Consider the following 19897-nt stretch of genomic DNA (forward strand, 5'->3'; position numbering starts at 1 on the left):
ATGGACGCACACTGTTTTGGGCGCTAGGATTTCTGCTTAAGCATATTCTAGGCGCCCGCTTATAGAATACGCTTAGGTGGACATTTTTACCTTGTTAGGCGCCATATATAGAAACTGTCCCTTTGTGCCTAAACACATATGTGAATATATACCTGGCAATGTAAGTGTTCTATAAAAGAAATTAGGCACCCACATTCCTCTATAGAATAGGCTCCAATTAGGCACCTGAATGTAAATATCCCTTTTTAAAACTGGACTCCACGAGACCAATAAGGTTAAAGACTGGGAGAGAGAAAGAGAAAACCCAGGCTTGTAACTCTTGAGGGGGGAAAGGATTACAGCATTCTTAATGATTCCCAAGTCTATGAGAAAAGACTCAAGGGAGAAGGAAACAAGAAGAAGCGCCTTCCCTTACCTTGCCATAGTACACATTGGCCCAGATTCTATATCTTCTGCCACAAGTTACTTGCGTTAAAATTGGATGCACACCCAATTTATGTATGTTAACTAATTGAGTAACGAGTTAATCAGTGCTGATAATAAATTCTCCTTTGTTCAATTTACTTATCCGTTAACCCCATTAATATTTTGTTTACGACAAATTGTATATTCTTCTTACGACTTTGTAATTCTTTATATTGTTGCTATGTAAGCCGCATTGAGCCTGCCATGTGTGGGAAAGCGCGGGGTACAAATGTAATAAATAAAAATAATTGGGTGAAAACAACCAATTATCAGCAATAATGGGTAATAATTAGAATTTATGCACATATCCAATTCTATAATGTAGTGTGCTTAAATCATAATGTGTAACTATTTGGGGGTGTGGATAGAGGCGTTTCTGGTAGTGTAACCAAACTTTATTCATATTTATATATAATCAGGCTAAAGTGCGCCTGTTAGTTTCTGTTTGAAAATACACCTAAAAATTATGTGACTGCAAATTACCTGCATATCTTTGGATCTGCTGTATGTACACCATGACTTAAGTTGGAAAAGCTACGTGTATATATTGGGATACCCAATATATGTATATATATTTTCTATCTCCAGTCTAAATAAACTGCTTGGAATCTTCTTTTATGCAGAAAAAATACATTTGTAGTGAAATACTTCTATAGTTTTTAGCTGCGACATAGGTCTGAATGTTATAAAAGTCGTGTCTTATCTAGTTAAATCCCAGAGTTAATCAACAAAACTGTTATAAAATCTATGCCATAATGTATTAGGAGGACCATATGGAATAATTGCCCAAGTTTGTAATACTTTCCATTAGTATAGAGTGAGAGTTGTGGTTTTTATTTTTGTTTCTTGTATTTCAGATCAGAGGAAAGTTATTTTAGTTGTTATGCACTGTGTTCCGATTCAAAATCTGTGGTATGGGACCAGCACTCAGATTCAGCATGGCTGTCTCATCAACGCTGTGGACTGTTATTTTTCAGAGGCCTATGGTCTCCACAGCTGTACGATGAACACCAAAGCAATAATATCCGTGGCTTCCAAGATAAAACAGCATGCGGAACAATCAAGAGAGAACATGGTATGGGTCACTTTCTTGTTCTACAGGCTATATTATTCAATCCATCCCAGTGGCATTATAGAATGCACAGCATCCTCTTCCCCCCCCCCCCCCCCCCCCCAACATCTAAGGAAAACCAGTGAGTTCCATGCCTTTCCTAAAGCATTCCAGTAGTGCTGACTGGGGCCATTCATGAATTTCCAATAGCATTAACCAATAGCCTGTAGTAGGCACAGGAGGACCTAGTTTAGTCTTTAATCCTACCCACCCCTAGTACAACTCTTCATTTATAGTCATTCTAATTAGGATAACAAGGGAGGAGTTATCTTACAGAGTTTTAATTACATTTCATTACTTTCTAAGAAGAAAACACTAAATAAATCAATGTACCATATAAGCTAAAGATTTTTTTTTAATATTAGACTAATATTCTTAATACCTTAGCAATTTTTAAATTATTGAAAAACTCAAAAATACTAAATGGAGACAGCAGTCCAGCAGTGAGAGGGGTGGTATCCAGTCTTTAGCATTGAATGTCACATGTATGATTATCTCCCAGTTGGTGAGTGGTTATATGTGTGTGCCTGATGCAGAGAGCTCCTAGCTCTCAGGGAATGGGTCCTTTCTCTTGAGGCTAGAGTAGCAGACTTAGAGGAGCTGAGGGAGACAGAGAGGTACATAGAGGATACCTACATGGACATTATAGAGAAGTCCCACCTCCAGTCTGGCAGCTCCTGTGCTGCCTTGGAGGAGAGAGGTCTAGAAGGAGAGCATCACCCTGGTAAAGTAGGAAGTACTCCTGTAGCCAGGACCTGCCCACCAAGGGTTCCACTATCCTCTCACACTGAGGATATGTCTCCAAGAACGTTTGCCCAGGCAGGAATGGTTACAACAGCTGTTGTAGTTGGTGATTTGCTCATTGGGCATGTAGATAGCTGGGTGGCTGGTGGACATGAGGATCTCCTGGTCACTGGTCTGTCTGGTGCAAAGGTGACGGACCTCACGCATCACCTAGACAGGATCTTAGATCGTGCTGGGGAGCAGCCAGCTGTCTTGGTACATGTGGGTACCAATGACATAGGAAATGTGGGAGGGAGGTTCTGGAAGCCAAATGTAGGCTTTTAGGTAGAAAGATGAAGGCCAGATCCTCCGGGGTAGCATTTTCAGAGATGCTTACCGTTCCATGCGCAGGTCCCAAAAGGCAGGCAGAACTCCAAAATCTCAATGTGTGTTTGAGATGATGGTGCAGGGATAAGGGATTTAGATTTGTTAGAAACTGAGCGACATTCTAGTTAAGGGGGAGACTGTTCTGAAAGGATGGGCTCCACCTTAACCGGGATGGAACCAGGCTGCTGGCGCTAAATCTTGAACAATGTACAGTGAAGAGATACCAACATTAATTAAGGAAGACGGAGGTTTTTGACTTTTGATGATAATGAACAGTCACTTTTATATATAATTAAGTGCTGTCCCAAATGAAGTCTTTTCCTCCACCTATGTAATGTGCACAGTAATGTACTCAGACTTGTTTGGGATTTATAACCATGCTGCCATTCTTAACCATTAACTGTTAAATAAATTTCATGAGGCCTCTTCTTTGACCTGTATGTGTGTCTTGACTAAAGTATAAGCTCCATGGGCCAGGGACTTCCTGTTTTGTTTATCTGCACAGCACTGTGTATATCCAACAGCGCTACAGAAATAAATCATAGTTGTTGCACCTGCTGGTTTTCTAAATGCTAGGAAAAAGAACTATTTTAGCTGATTGATTTATTCAAGCCCTGAATCAACATGCAAGCCATCTTCTAAGGAGAGGAAAATCTGGTTTTCCTTGTCATCTATACCAGACCAGTCCAGACTAATGGGTTTGTGTCCATCTACCAGCGGAAGGAGACAAAGAAAATAGTTCCAAGTGAACCGCCCCTTAAGGGTATCGTGCAGCCTGGAATGTTCAGTATTTTCTCTGTCTCCTAGCGGATGGTGGACGGATCGTGCAGCTCCTCTGGATTGCTGGCTGGTAGCTCCTGTCCCAGATTCTACCACTGGTAGATGGACACAACCCATTAGTCTGGACTGGTCTGGTATGATTAAAGGAAAGAAAATTATCAGGTAAGAACATAATTTTTCCTTTTTTAAAAATAGTTTTTCTTGTACTTCTTACAGCACAGAGAGATTGATAAGAAAAACCTTGAGGGACATTCCCAGAAGCAGATTGACACTGTTCAGGAAATTGGAAACAAAACAGAAGAGTTGATCTCAGAAACAGAGGTGAGTCTGTCGTTCTAAAACATACAGACTAGGTTTAAAACCATTTCATGTGATTATTAAAATCACATAGATATTAACATTTATTCTTCTGTACATTTAATACCAGCAGCCATGAGATTAGCAATTGCACAGCTCGGTGCAGTGGAGCCGTTTGTTAACTGTGCATGGTACAAAATTTGTGCTTATGAAGGGTATAGCATGTCAGAGGGTTCAGTCACAAAGATAAAGTGACTTTCCTCAAGTGTATTAATCCAAAGACTAAATACTATGAGCGTGTGAGAGAAACACACTTTGTGGATTATGGGGTCCTTTTACCAAGCTGCGGTAAAAAGAGTCCTGTGGTAGCGGGGTCGGACGTTTTTTTGCCATTCCAGGGCCCTTCTTACTGCAGAGGGTAAAAAAGGCCAAAAATCAACATGGCATGCGGTAAAATAGCATTTACCGCATGGCCATGCAGGGGTTAGCACTTATCGCTACCCATTGAGGTGGTGGGAAGGGTTCTTGCGGTAACCTGGTGGTAACTGTGCAACGCCATCATTGCCAGGTTAGCGCCGCACTAATAATTATGGAAAAAAATTTCTGTAGCACTAGAATTGGTGCGCACTTGAGGTGGAACTACCACTGGCGGCCACGTTGGGCCGGCGATAGTTCCACCAAACCTTTAGTAAAAGGGCCCTTTGTTTACTTGCTATTCCAAACCTGAGTTACGATATACAATTCAGGTACAGTAGGTATTTCCCTGTCCCAGAGGGCTTACAAAATAAAGAAAAAAGTCTAATAAGAACCTGGGCAGTATAGAAAGAAAGACATTTCATAATTTAATAAATATCAGAAAATGGTCACTGTATTGTAACATAGGTAGATGTGCATGTATGTTTCAGCAGTTTTCTAAGGGAACATATGTACAGAATTTCCTTTTGAAAATTGCCCACAGAAAGCACATACACTTATTGATACCTGATGTTTTGTTTGCACAGATTTCCTAAGTACATAGTAAGCACATAAGTGTTGCCATACTGGGACAGACCGAAGGTCCATCAAGCCCAGTATCCTGTTTCCAACAGTGGCCGATCCAGGTCACAAGTACCTGGCAAGATCCCATAACAGTACAATACATTTTATGCTGCTTATCCCAGAAATAAGCAGTGGATTTTCCCATGTCCATTTTAATAATGGCTTATGGACTTTTCTTTTAGGAAGCTAGCCAAACCTTGTTTAAATCCCACTAAGCTAACTGCTTTTACCGCATTCTCTGGTAATAAATTCCAGAGTTTAATACACGTTGAGTGAAGAAATATTTTCTCTGATTCTTTTTAAATTTACTACTTTGTAGCTTCATTGCGTGCTTCCTAGTCCTAGTATTTTAGAGTAACACAAGTGATCCATGTCTACCTGTTCCACTCCACTCAGTATTTTATATACCTCTATTTTTATTTATGTTAATTTATATACCGTATCTTATTGCAACTGCAAAACAGAATGGTTTACATATGTATAAAAACAACTAATGTATACAAATAAACAAACATAGGAATTCCATTCATGACAGGAAAGCACAGCAAATCAGAATAAACTACATAATAAAATCAATGCTAATTAAAAATCTAATATACAGTTAAGCTATCCCTTTTTTTTCTTTTTTTTACCTTATCTCTTATGCTAAGTTCTGTTCTACATAGTTTATAAAGAAGAAGGTTTTCAAAAGTTTTCGGAAATGGATATAGGATTTCTCTAATCTGATCTCCTTTGGAAGGCCATTCCAAAGGGAAGGGGACAAATAGAAAAAAGCCGATCTCCGTGTAGATTCCCATCTAGCCTTAGCAAGAGGGGGAATAACTAACCTGTTATCTGCTAGGGATCTAAGAGTTTGCATAGCGGTGTAAGGAATTGTTAAGTTCCACAAATAACTAGGGTTTAATGTGTAAAAGGCCTTGTGAGACAGAACAAGAGCTTTAAACTTTACTCTTGCTCAGTCGTCTTTTCTCCAAGCTGAAGATCCCAAGCCACTTCAGCCTTTTCTCACTGAGAAGTCATCCCATCCTCTTTATCATACAGAGAAGTGCATTTTATAAAGTAAGGCCATTTTTTGGAAGGCTTATGTTTGATTTCAATGTGGAAGTACTAGCATTTCACATGGAAATGGCAACCACTTGTAAATTTCAGTTTTATAAGGGCTGCAGTCTACATCTGTGCGTTAGCTATGTCCAGATATCCACATTTAGAACAGAGGGGAGTGTTGGGAGACATAGCTCAGGCAGCACTAAGGTCTATGGGTTACTCCTGCTGGAATTCCATGTGGCTGTGGAGCACATAGAATTTGCGCAAAATTCCCCAGCTGCAGAGGATTCACCATTACGCACAAAATCTGCATTCTGAAAGGAATGTGTGAACAGGCTGCAGGAAGCATAATAACATAGTAAGTAACACCAGTTAATGACCTGAACTGTCCATCCAGTCTGCCCAACAGTCACACTCATTATCAATTCATGATTAAATCATCATTGAATGTGATCTTATATACTTTATCACGAGTCTTTCTTTGGCATTTCTGAGACATAGACTGTAGAACTCTGCCCGGCTCTATCCTTATGTTCCATCTACTAGAGTTGCCATCAAAGCCCACCCCACCCCAGCCCATCCAAATCCGTCCTGTAATCCGCAGGACCCAGACCATAAAACTCTGCTCAGCACTGTCCTCGATTTCAGCTACTGAAGTTGCCACTGAAGCCCTTTCTAGCTTATCCTAAACTGGATTTCCATATACAGACACAGACCTACAAAGACTGCCTAGCACCAATCTTGGTTCTTTACAGCCGGAGTAGCCGTCCAAGTGTCACTCACACATCCACCCCCTGCAGCCATTTAAGGTTTTTTTTAAATTTATTTTTGTTTTCTACCATCTGTTTTCTAAATAGAGTTCCTCTGTGTTCATCCCACGTGCCTTTTTGAATTCCATCACTGTTTTTGTCTCTACCACCTCCCTCGGGAGGGCATTCCAGGCATCGACCACCCTCTCTGTGAAAAAGAATTTCCTGAGATTACGCCTAAGTCTACCACCCTGCAACCTCAGTTCATGTCCTCTAGTTTTATCATTTCCCCTTCTCTGGAAGAGATGTGTTTCTATATTAATACCTTTCAAGTATTTAAATGCCTGTATCATATCTTCCCTGTCCCTTCTTTCCTCTAGGCTACATATTTAGGTCTTCCAGTCTCTTCTCGTACGTCTTATGGCGCAAACCCCATATCATTGTCGCCTTCCTCTGGACTAAATGTTGGCAGTGTTGGATAACTCCCATGTCTACCCCGACTCTGTTACACACGTACATAAGCATCGCCATACTGTAACAAAGTGAAGGTCCATCAAGCTCAGTATCCAATTTCCAACAGTGACTTAACCTGGCAGGATCCCAAAAGAATAACATAGATTTCATGCTGCTTATCAAAGGAATAAGCAAGTGGATTTTTCCCAAATCCACCATAATGGTTTATTGTTTTTTCTTTTAGGAACTTGTCCAAACCTTTTTTTTTTTTAAACCCTTCTATTCTGCTTTTACTAAATTCTTTGGAAATGAATTCCAGAGCTTAAATTATGTTGTGTGAAGAAATATTTTCTCTGACTTGTTCTAAATCTACTACTTAGTAACTTAATTTCATATCACCCTATTACTTGTACTTTTGTAGGTATCTGTCATATCTCCACTCAGCCGTCTTCTCCAAGCTGAAGATCCCTAGCCTTTTTGACCTTTCCTCTTAGGGGAGTAATTCATCTTTATCACATTTCTCTGAACCTTTTCTTATTCTGCTGTGTCTTTTTTTTGAGATGCGGTGACCAGAATTGCACACAGTATTTGAGGTAAGGTCGCACCATGTAACGATACAAAGGCATTGTAACATTCTCATTTTTGTTTTCCATCCCTTTCCTCATAATTCCTAATCTTCTATTTGTTTTCTTAGTTGCCACTGCACACTAAGCAAAGGATTTCAATGTATCTTTAATGATGACACCTAAATTCTTTTCCTGGTCAGTATCTCCTAATGTGGATCTTGAATAGTGTAGCTGTAGTTTGGGTTCCTCTTCTCTATGTGCATCACTTTGAACATGCTTACATGGTAACATAGTAGATGGTGGCAGATAAAAACCTGTATGGTCCATCCAGTCTACCCAACAATATAAACTCAGTACATATGGTATGAAGTGTTATATGTATACCTGTTCTTGATTTATGCTTTCCATTTTTAGGGCATAGACCGTAGAAGTATGCCCGGCACTGGCCTTGTTCTAAAATTTCTGAAGAAGTTGTCAAAGCACCTGAAAAGCTCCACTCTGGCCCATCCAAATCTACTCAGCCTCTATCAGGACACAGACCATAGAACTCAGCCCAGCACCGGTTTTCCTACCTAATCTCCCCTAAGCTTCTTTGGATCTGATCTTTCTAAACAGGATTCCTTTGTGTTTGTCCCATTCGTTTTTGAATTCTGTTGCCGTTTTCATCTCCACCGCCTTCAAGAGGGCATTCCAGGTATCTACCACCCTCTCAGTGAAAAAATGCTTCCTGACATTCCTGAGTCTGCCCCCTTTCAGTTTCAATGTATACCTTCTAGTTCTTCTACCTTCCTGTCTCAGGAAAAGGTTTGTTTCCAAATTAATACCTTTCAAATATTTAAACATCTGTATCATATCACCCCTGTTTCTCCTTTCCTCCAGTGTATACTATGTTACTATGTATACATGTTTAGGTCAGCAAGTCTCTCCATGTATGTCTTGCTGCCTATACCCCCTACCATTTTCGTTGCTTTTCTCTGAACCACTTCAAGTCTTCTTACATCCTTAGCAAGATAAGGCCTCCAAAACTGAACACAACACTCCAAGTGGGGCCTCACCAATGGCTTGGACAGGGGCATCAACATCTCCTTTTTTCTGCTGGTTATATCCCTCTCTATACAGCCTAGCATCCTTCTGGCTGAGGCTGCCACCTTGTCGCACTGTTTCGTCACCTTGAGATCTTCAGACACCATCACCCCAAAGTCCCTCTCCTGAGTTGACCTTACCAATCTCTCCCCTCCTATCCAGTACATCTCTTTTGTATTTCTGCACTTCTTGGCATCGCTCTGCACTTCTTAGCATTAAATTTTAACTCTATAATTCTCAGGGTCTTAGACTATATATACCTATTATTCATATTGTTTCACTTTCATCATATTAGATTCTACCAGGTGGCAAAATTGAAACTCATGCAGTGCCCTTACTAAAACCATATTTATTTATTAAACTAAACATAGTCTCTTAATAACAATACAGCTTCTCTCTACAAGTGTATTTTATTTTTTTTATTACATTTGTACCCCGCGCTTTCCCACTCACGGCAGGCTCAATGCGGCTTAGATGGGGCAAAGTGACTTGCCCAGAGTCACAAGGAGCTGCCTGTGCCGGGAATCGAACTCAGTTCCTCAGTTCCCCAGGACCAAAGTCCACCACCCTAACCACTAGGCCACTCCTCCGTATCATGATACATGATAGTTGTATCATGTATACAACTATGATCATAATATATTTAATTGTGTTTACACTTATCATTCTACAAAGTGCTAGCACCTCCTGTCCCCCATAACTGAATCACCAGATCACTCAGAGTTCTCCAAGTGCATCACCAGGTCAACTTGATCTTATACTGATTGATGATCCGATCTCCTTAATCGACTGGCTTGCTTCCCTCCAATAGAGGTAATGTGTCTAGCTGCAGCTCCCTCAAGTGCAATCACTGAAAGAAGGAGAGGCCCTCAGAGAAATAACTCACCCTCGCAGTAGTCAACATTGTTAAAACATATCCACTTCATAAGCAGTTTAATCATTCATTGGGCACACTCCTACTTTAAATGTGACAAACTGAAATTTGTGCTGCTCATAACTTTCAAACTTAATAACTTTTCTACAAAAAAAAAGAGTTAAGATATAAATAGATAATAAATCTGGTGCACTTAACTTGCCTCCAGTGGTTACTTCCTGATTATAGCATCTCTACGCTCAAACTCCAAACAGCTCCCCTAAAAATGCCCGACGCCACGGGTTTTGTCTATAAGCAACTTCCTCGGGGACTTGGGTGAGACTGTTTCAAATGCTGACTTCATGTAAAATAGGCATCAGTGTGAGGCTGAAGGGCCAATTTGCATACACGCCATTTCATTTGAAATCTGTTTGGGGGAGCGACTGCTCCCCTTCAGCCCACCCTCCCAACTAAATCTCTGTGCTTCTGCCCAGGTCATATAAACTCAAGTGTATTAAGGGTCTATGTGTTTAGATTCAAGCAGAATAAAACATGGAAAAGAAAATAAGATGATAACCTTTTTTATTGGACATAACTTAATACATTTCTTGCTTAGCTTTCGAAGGTTGCCCTCCTTCGTCAGATCGAAAAAAAGCATCTGGCGAAGAAGGGCAACCTTCGAAAGCTAATCAAGAAATGTATTAAGTTATGTCCAATAAAAAAGGTATCATCTTATTTTCTTTTCCATGTTTTATTTTGTTTGATTTCTATTGGTAACCTTTAAGAGTGGACTAACACGGCTACCACACCTCTCTACTTAAGATTCAAGCAGATAAACTCTGGGCAGTGTTTAAAAAAAAAAAAAAAAGAGAAGTTAATCCTGCATCTAATCTGGTATTTTATGTGTGTAAAATCCATTTTAAAAATTTTCTCAAAGTTCGTACCTGAGGTAATGGAGGAAGAGGTAATTTGTTTAATGGACCTATATTTTGTTTCACTTATTTATTTTGCCACTTATATTCTTCAAATGTAGTTTCCAGAGTAGAGGTGCCTGAATGTGCATTGTAGTGTCAGTGTCATGTCCTCCCATCCTTCACTATGATTGCGCTAATTTTCAAAAGAGAAAAGTGTCTAAAAAGTGGCATAAAGCAGCATTTGGACATTTTTCTTACAAAAACGTCCAAATCAATATTTTCAAAACCAATTTTTAGACGTTTTTCTATGAAGTCCCACAGAAGTACGTTCAATACACAAGGGAGCATGTTGGGGCGTGCTAAGGGCAGGATCTGGGTGTTTTTAAGACTTGGACGTTGTACAGGCATAATGGAACAAAACAAAACCGTCCAGGACTAAAACTAAGACGTTTTGAGCTAGACCTGTTTTTATAATGAATAAGGCACAAAAGGGAGTGGAGTGGAGGAGTGGCCTAGTGGTTAGGGTGGTGGACTTTGGTCCTGAGGAGCTGAGTTCGATTCCCACTTCAGGCAGCTCCTTGTGACTCTGGGCAAGTCACCTTGCCCTCCATTGCCCCATGTAAGCCGCATTGAGCCTGCCATGAGTGGGAAAGCACGGGGTACAAATGTAACAAAACAAAAAAAGGTGCCCTAAATGACTAGATAACGACTGGAAAGAATAAGGGGTGACTCCCCAATATCCCCCCAGTTGTCACTGACCTCCTCCCATCCATCAAAAATGTGAATAAAAATATGACTTACCAGCCTCTTTGACAGCCTCAGATGTTAGAGCCAGCATGCAGTTCCCTGGAGTAGTGTAGTGGTCAGTGCAGTGCACCATGGCATGAGGGACTCGGGTCCCTGTTTCCCTCTACCTGTCCCATTTGTGGTGGAAACTGTGAGCCCTCCAAAACTCACCAGAAACCCACTGTACCCACATATAGGTACCCCCTTCACCCATAAGGGCTACTGTAGTGGTGTATAGTTGGGGGTGGTGGGTTTTGGGGGGGGGCTCAGCAGACCAAATACGGAGCAACGGTGAGATGTGTATCTGGAGCATATTTTTGAAGTCCACTGCATCTCCTGGGAAGTCTGGGGCACCAGTCTACTAAAAATGCTTGCTCCTCCTACATCATAATGGCTTGATTTTGTGCATTTTGCACTTGGACTTTTTTTTTTTTTTTTTTTGAAAATGGACCAAAAAACAAAACATCCAAATCACAAAGCCTTGTTCAAAACAGTATTTTCAGAAAAACAAAAGATAGCCATTTTTCTTTTTTGAAAATGGCCTTTTCAGTTCAGATTTTGGACTATTTTCAAAACGTCCAAAGTTGGACTTAGACGTCATTTTGAATATGCCCCTCCACGTTTGTTTATTTGATGAATCGCTTTTTTAACAAATCAGAGCGATGTACAAAATATTTTTTTTAAAGTTAAAATGAGGAAAAGAACATATGTGAGTAAATTATCTGTGTTTATTCAATAAAGGAAACTTCAGAAAATAAAGAGACTTCAGGTGTGTGCTGGTGTGCCAAGGTTATACTTCAAGATATTGAGACTTTACAGTTAACAAGTCTTAAGAGGCTTGACAGAAAATATATTCAAGGTAAATTCAAGTCACTTAACCCTCCATTGCCTCAGGTACAAACTTAGATTGTGAGCCCTCCTGGGATAGAGAAATATCCAGAGTACCTGAATGTAACTCACCTTGAGCTACTACTGAAAAAGGTGTCAGCAAAATCTAAATAAATAAATATGTTACTACTGCATACTGATCAGGCACAACTGCTCTTCAGTACAGTGACATTTTATATTTTAGTAAAAAAATAGGTTTTTAAGGCTACCTTGAAAGTTTTCACAAGGGGTTCATCTCTAATATGCAGAGGAAGGCTATTCCAGAGAAATTGTGTTATAAAATAAAAAGCTCTCATTATTTCATAATAGGCCTATCGAGGGTTTGGTAAGAGAAGCCTGTGGTCATTGAGGGATCTCAGACAATGGGCCGGGGTATAAGGGATGGTCAGCGATGTCAAATAATCAGGAAGACCAGAATGATCCGCTTTGTGGGCCAGAGTAAGGATTTTGAATTGGATCTTCAGGTTTATATGAAGTCAATGTAACTTCAACAATACAGGACTAACGTGATCTGACGAGCTGCAGTATTTGGAAGACCAGCATAAACTACATTGCAATAGTCCAGCTGTGAATAGACAAAAGCATGGAATCATTCAAAGTCAGATTTAAGGATTAGGCAGAAGTCCTATAACACAACGGGCACATTGTTCTTCAAGTGTGCTTTAATTTGCACAAGTTTTTGTTCCATGATAGATCTCAGTCAAGCCATGTCAGGGCACTGACACTGAATATCTAGGGCTAATTCAAAGTGCATTGGCCTCTGAACCTTCTATGGGTCCTGGATGATATTCAGCCACACTTATGCTGGCACTGGCTGAATATTGTCTGGGACCTGCATAAGTCCTATCAGGTGCCTCTGATCTGCCCCTTCCCCCCCCCACCCCCCAAGAAAAAAAAATCCAGCCCTTAGGCTCCCCTGCGCCTACCTTGAAAATCCATGTTAGTCTAATGGAGGGCATGTAGCACTCACTCCTGCCTGGCATGGCTCCCTTGCTAAAATGGCTGCTGCAACCTCTAGTAGCAGCCTCGTAGTATTTCAAAATACTGTGAGGCTGCCACTAGAGGATGAGTGAGCCTTTTTGAGGAGTCAGCCTTGCCGGGCTGCTCGCTAACTGGTTGTTTCCTCTCTGCCCTAATTCCACCATCACACCGCTCACAAATTAGCTGGTTTCAGCATAGGTAATAAGAACAGGTCTCGATAAAGTTTCATAGGATCTAGGAGCCAGACTTGGAATGGTTTTAATTTTTATTTATGCACATTTATAAATTGCACTGTCATAATGTTCTCAAGGTGATGCACAGCAAGTTATTTATTAAAGTGGCAGGAAAAAAGTGGATAAGAGGCTAATGCTCTCCCCATCGCTTACCCACCTAGAGTGAATATGGCAATGGAGAGAGTCTGAAGCTGTGGGGGAAAAGCTATAGCTGCTAAGGTTGGGTGGGTGGGGTGGGGCATCCACCCACCTACTCCCAGAAGCTGCAGCCTTAGCCTTTTCTCCATTGCCCATCTGCCCCCAGCAGCTGCAGGTTTAACCCCTAGTCCACCCACTCCCAGCAACCACAGTCAAAAGCCACTATCTATCATCTACCCAGCCACATTAACAGCAGCCTTATCACATCCTCACCTTCTGCTGCAGCCTTGCTGAATCCCTCTAACCCCCTCCTCCTCTCCCCCACCTCTCAAAAAAAACCCCAGATTCTTTAGAAATTTAAACTGATACTACCAACAAAACTGCTGGAGAAACTCCTCCTCAATAATGATGCCCCTTATGGGCCACTTCTGCAGTTGCTGGCACTCCAAATATCCTCCTAATTAATAAGGCTCCATGTGGACTGCCTTTCCATGGTAGATACCCCTCACAGCTTTCTCTCTCTCTCTGTGCCTTCCCCACAGCACTCTCTATCTTCCCCACAGCTGTCTGGCTTCCCACAGCGCTCGCTCTCTCTCTTCTCCCCCTCCCTCTTCCTTCCCCGCAGCACTCTTTTTCTCTTTGCCTTCCCCAAAGCTCTCTCTTTTTGTCTCTGCCTTCCTCAAAGCACTTTCTTACTCTCTTTCTCTCTCTGCCTTCCCCACAGCACTTTCTTACTCTCTTTCTCGCGCTGTCTTCCCCACATCACTCTCTCTCTCACCCCCACAGCACTCTTTCTTTCTCTCTCTCTCTCTCTCTGTCTTCCCCATAGCTGTCTTTCTCTTTGCCTTCCCCACAGCACACATTTTTTTCTCTCTCTCTGCTTTCCACACAGCACTTTCTGTGCCACCATGACAGTAGTTCGTTGCCTACCTACTGCACTCTTGTTCTCTCTGTGCCTCCCCATAGCACTCTCTCTCTCTCTCTCTGCCTCCTCCACAGCACTCTCTCTCTCTCTCTCTCTTTGCATCCTCCACAGCACTTTCTCTCTCTGCCTCCTCCACAACACTCTCTCCCTCTCTCTCTGCCTCACCCACAGCTCGCTCGCTCTCTCTCTGACCCCCGCCCCCCAGCTTTCTCTCTGTCTTTTACTTCCCAGCGCACATACACCCAGCACTGTCTCCCTCTTGTGGTACATGGTTCTGTCCCTATCCCCCATCCACAGCTCAGACATCCAGGTCTGTCCCCCCCCCCCCCCCGACCCAGCACACATACACCCAGCATGTTCTTCCTCCCTCTCCCTCCCTCCCCTCAAAGCGTACAGGCACCAACCTTTTGCTCCCTCCAGGGGCGTAGCCAGACTTCCATGGGAGGGGGGTCCAAAGCCCAAGGGGAGGGAGCACAGATCATTGATGTGCAAAGCAGACAACGCACGGGGTGGGGGTGGGGTAACAGGACTTCTCCTCTGACACAGCCGTCCTGAGAAGTCTGCTTTGCTGCTCAGGTGTATTTGGAGTAATTTATATAGCTGAAATGTACCCCCACACACATTTTCTCTTGAAAGGTGAGGAGGATTCAAGGGGGGGGGGGCACCACTGACCCTCAGGACGTGCAATGAAGAATACTACTTTATACTGTAAATTTACTGTTTATTGCACTTAAAGACATGTTTGCACCCTTTGGCTCTGGACCTGATCGACACTCTAATGCAACAAGTGAGAATGTCCGTGAAACTTCTGTCTAAGACCAATCAGCAGCCCCTGGAGAGTGAACAGGTGAGAAAACACCATCAAAGAGAAGAGTCCTTTCCAGAAGCTAAAGTTGTTCCTGAGGAGGGAGATGGATACAAAGGAAAATGTCAAATTCCTCTGGATGCCTCAGTGAGCCAGGCAAAAAGCTGCAGGTCACAAAGTCAGGAGATACAACCCTATTTGCAAAGGGAAGGTAGGCATTCAAATGGCTTTGTTTCCTAAAGAATCTATTTTTGTGAGTAATAATCAGCACTTTAAATAGAGAGAATGCCTAAGGTAGCGTCAAATGGTCATAATTAATTTACAAAAATGTTTCTGCCCTTGTTATTCCTCTTAGAGACATGAATTCCCGTTTTGATGGGATATCTAATAATATAAAGCCCTGTTTACTAAGGTGCACAGACATTTTTAGCGTATGCTAAACATTAGCATGCTCTAATGCTAGACAGCCATAGGAATATATGGGTGTCTCTAGCATTAGCAATCACTAAAAATGCTAACGTGCCTACCACGCGGCTTAGTAAACAAGGCCCATAGTAAATGACAGCATGGTCCATTCCAGACTGCCCAACAGTCACATTCATTATCAAATCGTTCCCGCACATTTGAAAAGTTCTAGCATGCATTAACATATATTTGTTAGCAATAGTTTGAAACTAACCAAATTAAAGTTCATTATCAAATCTTTACTGAACCAACAATCCAATAATATTACATTTTACGCGCTACATTGTCTACCCTTCCCCCATTGGTGCCCTAATGCTCAGAAGCGGATGCAGGCACTAGAGGCCATTAGCGCCAAACTAGCACCCCCATTAGTGTATGCTCTGACATAGGAAGCAGCAAGCGTGCCAAATATTAGCGCAAATAAGTGTGCTAATGTAGTCAAATGCATGTTAATGAGCTCATTTCCTATTCTCTCCTAATGCTCAGAGAACACTGCAGAAAACAAAGCCACTTTCCTCAGCAACCCTCCAGACCGGTCAAGACGCTTGGGTTATGCACGCCTACCAGCAGAGGGAGACTGAGAACACTTAACTTCAAACAGCTACAAGTAACCTGTGCAGAACCCCCACCAGCCAGTAATTTCTCAGTCTCAGCAGAGGGTAGACGTGTAGTCTGTGCAGCCTGACTGGTCTGGTAGGCCCTTGGGGGTCCCTGGTGTTCTGGTTTTTGTTCTGGAGGGGCATGGTACCCATACTTAGAACTCTTTGCTTCCGGGGTGTGGGTCCGGTGGGGCCCCTTTTTCCCCAAGGGGTGTTACACCCGGGTGGCCGGGTCTCTCCCTCTCTTGTGCGGGCTGCGTTGTGCTTCGGCTTCAGGCTTTCGTCGGGTGCCTTCAACAGGGTTCAAAAAAAAAAAAAAGCTCTGGTTCGTTGCTGGCTTCTTTTTTCTTGCAGCGTTTGGAGAGAGCACATTAGCTGCTTCTTTGCCAGCACTCTATTAAATTTGGGCGCTGGATCGGGGTTTTCTTCTCCTTTCTGCAGTCAGCTGGTATGTCTAAGCTCCTCCGTTGCTGTTTCTGCGCGTCGCAGTATTGAAGCGCAGGGCGGCCAGTGTAGATACTGTGGGGAGCCAAAATTGCCTTTGCCCTTGCCTCCAGAATTAATGGCTGAGCCTCCCATGGTGAGTTGTATCTGAGGCGAGTTGGGGCCACAGGCGAGTACCTTGGCGGCGGGTCCATTTTTGGCGGGAACCCCCGTCATCTTGGATTCGGCCCGCGTGGTTGAACCGGCTCAACAAGTTCAGGGGATTACGCTCCCGGGAGCTGGGGGAGGCATTTTTGGTACTGCTGATATCTCAGGAGGGGTGGGTTTTCCCGCTGAGTTTGTGTGGTCCCTGTATAATGCGTGGCGATCGGGACCAACATGGTCTAGCCCCATCGAGGGAGAGGCTGGCCTGGTGAGTGCTAAGCGGCCTCGCGTAGATGTCTTGGAGGACATAGAAGTCCTTTCTCTTCTAGGGTCTGAGGATCTCAGTGAGCTTGGAGAGGAGAAACTGCTGGAAGGGTCCCAGGAGCTGGAGGGTTCTCTGCCTGGGGAGGATCCCTCTGTTGTACGCATTTTTCACAGGAATGAGCTTTTGGAATTGATTGATCAGGTGGCCTCCACTCTTAAGTTTTTGACTGGGTACGCCTCCTCTGGAGAGGTTATGCAGGTGGATCCGTTAGTTAAGGGGATTAGACGTCCGCAGTCGTTTCCTATGAATAAGGATCTCGGAGCTAGGGTGTTACAGGAGTGGTCCACTCTGGAGGCTCCGTGTAAGGTATCTAGAGCTATGGCTAGACTTTATCCTCTGCCTCAGGAAGATCAGGATTCCCTAAAGCCCCCCACTGTGGACGCGGTGGTTACGGCGGTGACTAAGGCTACGGCCATTCCTGTGGATGGGGGCGCCGTATTACGTGACCCTCAAGATAGAAAGCTTTCCTTTCTGAAATGCAGTTTTATCGGCCCTTGCCTTACAAGCATCGGTGTGTGGGGGTTTGGTAGCGTGGGCTTGTTTCCGCTGGGCGGAGAAGCTTCTGGATGAACCTGCGGTAGATAGAGCTGTTTTGGTGCAGGAATTAGCAAAGTTGGAAATGGGTTCTTTTTTTTTTAGCTGACTCTTTGTATTTTTCTCCATGCTTCTGCTAAGAATATGGCCTGGGAGTTGTGGCTCGCCGAGCTTTATGACTTAGAGGTTGGGTCGCAGATGCGGCATCTAAGGCTAAGTTATGTTCTCTTCCCTTTAAGGGTTCCATGCTGTTTGGAGAGGAACTGGATAAGTTGATGCGTGGGCTTGGGGACGCCAAGGTTTCACAGCTTCCAGAGGTACGCACTAAGTCCGCGAGCCCAGGAAATTCGGTTGTCCCTGTCGGGAGCTCCACACCACAGTCTGCAGTGGTGGCTGCACACTCCGAATCTAGAGAAGGGCATGCCTCTGGAGCGTCCATGGATGCCAGTCTACTGGGATGGGGAGCTCAGTGTCTCGGTCAAGTGGCTGAGTAACTTTGGTCAAATCGGTTGGAAACCAGGGTGATTTGGTTGGCCTTGGCTTTGTTCCAGTCTCTGTTAGTCAGAAGGGCGGTAAGAGTTCTGTCCAAGAACGCGACAGCAGTAGCTTATGTCAACCGACAGGGGAGAATAAGAAGCCAGGCAGTGGCAGTAGAGGTGGCATTGCTAATGCACTGGGCGGAGCTACATATCCTAGAGCTTTCAGCAGGTCATGTGGCCGGAGTGAGTAAACAACGTGAACGCGGATTTTTTGAGCAGAGACACTTTAGATCCCGGAGAGTGGTCTCTTCATCACTCGGTGTTCGATCAGATAGTGATGAGATGTGGACAACTGGTAATGGATCTCATGGTGTCGACCGACAATGCTCAGGTTCCTCGCTATTTCAGTCGCCGGCAGGATCCTCGGTCAGAAGGCATCGATGCATTGGTGCTTCCGTGGCCTCCTCAGGTGTTACTGTACGTGTTCCCTCCGTGGCCGCTGATAGGCAGAGTTCTTCAGCGAATCGAGAGTCATTTGGGTCTGGTGATTCTGGTGGCTCCAAATTGGCCATGCCGTCCTCGGTTTGGAGATCTGGTGCGTCTTCTGGAGGACGAACTTCTTCCTCTGGGGGAGGTGGTCCTCTTGTACAAGGGTCCGATAGTCATGCCAGACCCATCTCCGTTCTTGCTTACGTCTTGGCCTTTGAGAGGAACAGGTTGAGGAACAAGGGTTTTTCCTCCAGAGTTATAGATTCTATGCTTCTGTCGCGAAGACGCTCCACTTTGTTGGCTTATGTACGCGTTTGTCCCATTTTTGAAACTTGGTGTAAGGATCGGACTTGTGTTCCTCTTAGGGTGTCTCTTCCTCAGATTTTGGAATTTTTACAGGATGGTTTTGATAGGGGCTTGGCCTTGTCCTCTTTGAAGGTGCAGATTGCAGCATTGGCCTGTTTCCGGGGAAAGGTGCAGGGTAGGTCTGTCGCTTCTTCTCTGGATGTGGTGCGTTTTTTGCGAGGAGTTAAATTGCTTCGGCCTCCGCGACCTTTGGTCCCTCAGTGGGATTTGAATCTGGTTCTTGAGGCATTGGTTGGTGCTCCTTTTGAACCTTTGGATTCCTGTTCGTTCAAGGATCTTACTCTGAAGGCGGTCTTTTTTGTAGCCATTTCCTCTGCCCGTAGGATTTCGGAGTTGCAGGCTCTCTCATGTAGAGCTCCGTTTTTACTGTTCTCCAAGGAAAAGGTTCCGCTGCGTCCGGTTCCTTCCTTTTTGCCTAAGGTGGTGTCTTCTTTTCATGTGAATCAAATAATTTCATTTCCGGTGTTAGGAGACAGGTGTGGCGACTCTTTGCAACGTCGTCTCGCAAAGCTGGATGTGTGGCAAGTCTTGAAATTCTATCTTAAGCGGATGCTAGATTTTCGGGCTTCCGACAGTTTGTTTGTTTTGTATGGGGGACCTAAGAAAGGTGCAGCTGCCTCTAAGGCGTCTATAGCAAGGTGGTTGAAGGAGGCGATCTCTTTGGCTTATCTGCTTAAGGGTCGTGCAGTCCCTCCTGTGCTCAAGGCGCATTCCACTAGAGAGATGGCGGCTTCCTGGGCAGAGAGCAGTTTTATTCCACCTGTTGACATTTGCAAGACCGCGGTTTGGTCCTCTTTGCACTCCTTTGTGAAACATTATAAGGTAGATGTGCA

General features: G+C 43.6%; 1 protein-coding gene across 1 annotated transcript in view; it reads left to right on the forward strand.

Annotated features, from left to right (window-relative positions):
• LOC115467020 overlaps positions 1-19897 on the forward strand; it is an 85818-nt gene that overhangs the window by 58896 nt on the left and 7025 nt on the right. The window contains exons 9-11 of the mRNA XM_030198662.1: positions 1323-1540; positions 3683-3787; positions 15142-15430. Coding sequence (XP_030054522.1) covers positions 1323-1540; positions 3683-3787; positions 15142-15430 — 612 coding nt within the window. The remainder of the gene's footprint in view (positions 1-1322; positions 1541-3682; positions 3788-15141; positions 15431-19897) is intronic.

This window comes from Microcaecilia unicolor, chromosome 3, assembly GCF_901765095.1.
Source record: "Microcaecilia unicolor chromosome 3, aMicUni1.1, whole genome shotgun sequence".
Lineage (NCBI taxonomy): Eukaryota > Metazoa > Chordata > Amphibia > Gymnophiona > Siphonopidae > Microcaecilia > Microcaecilia unicolor.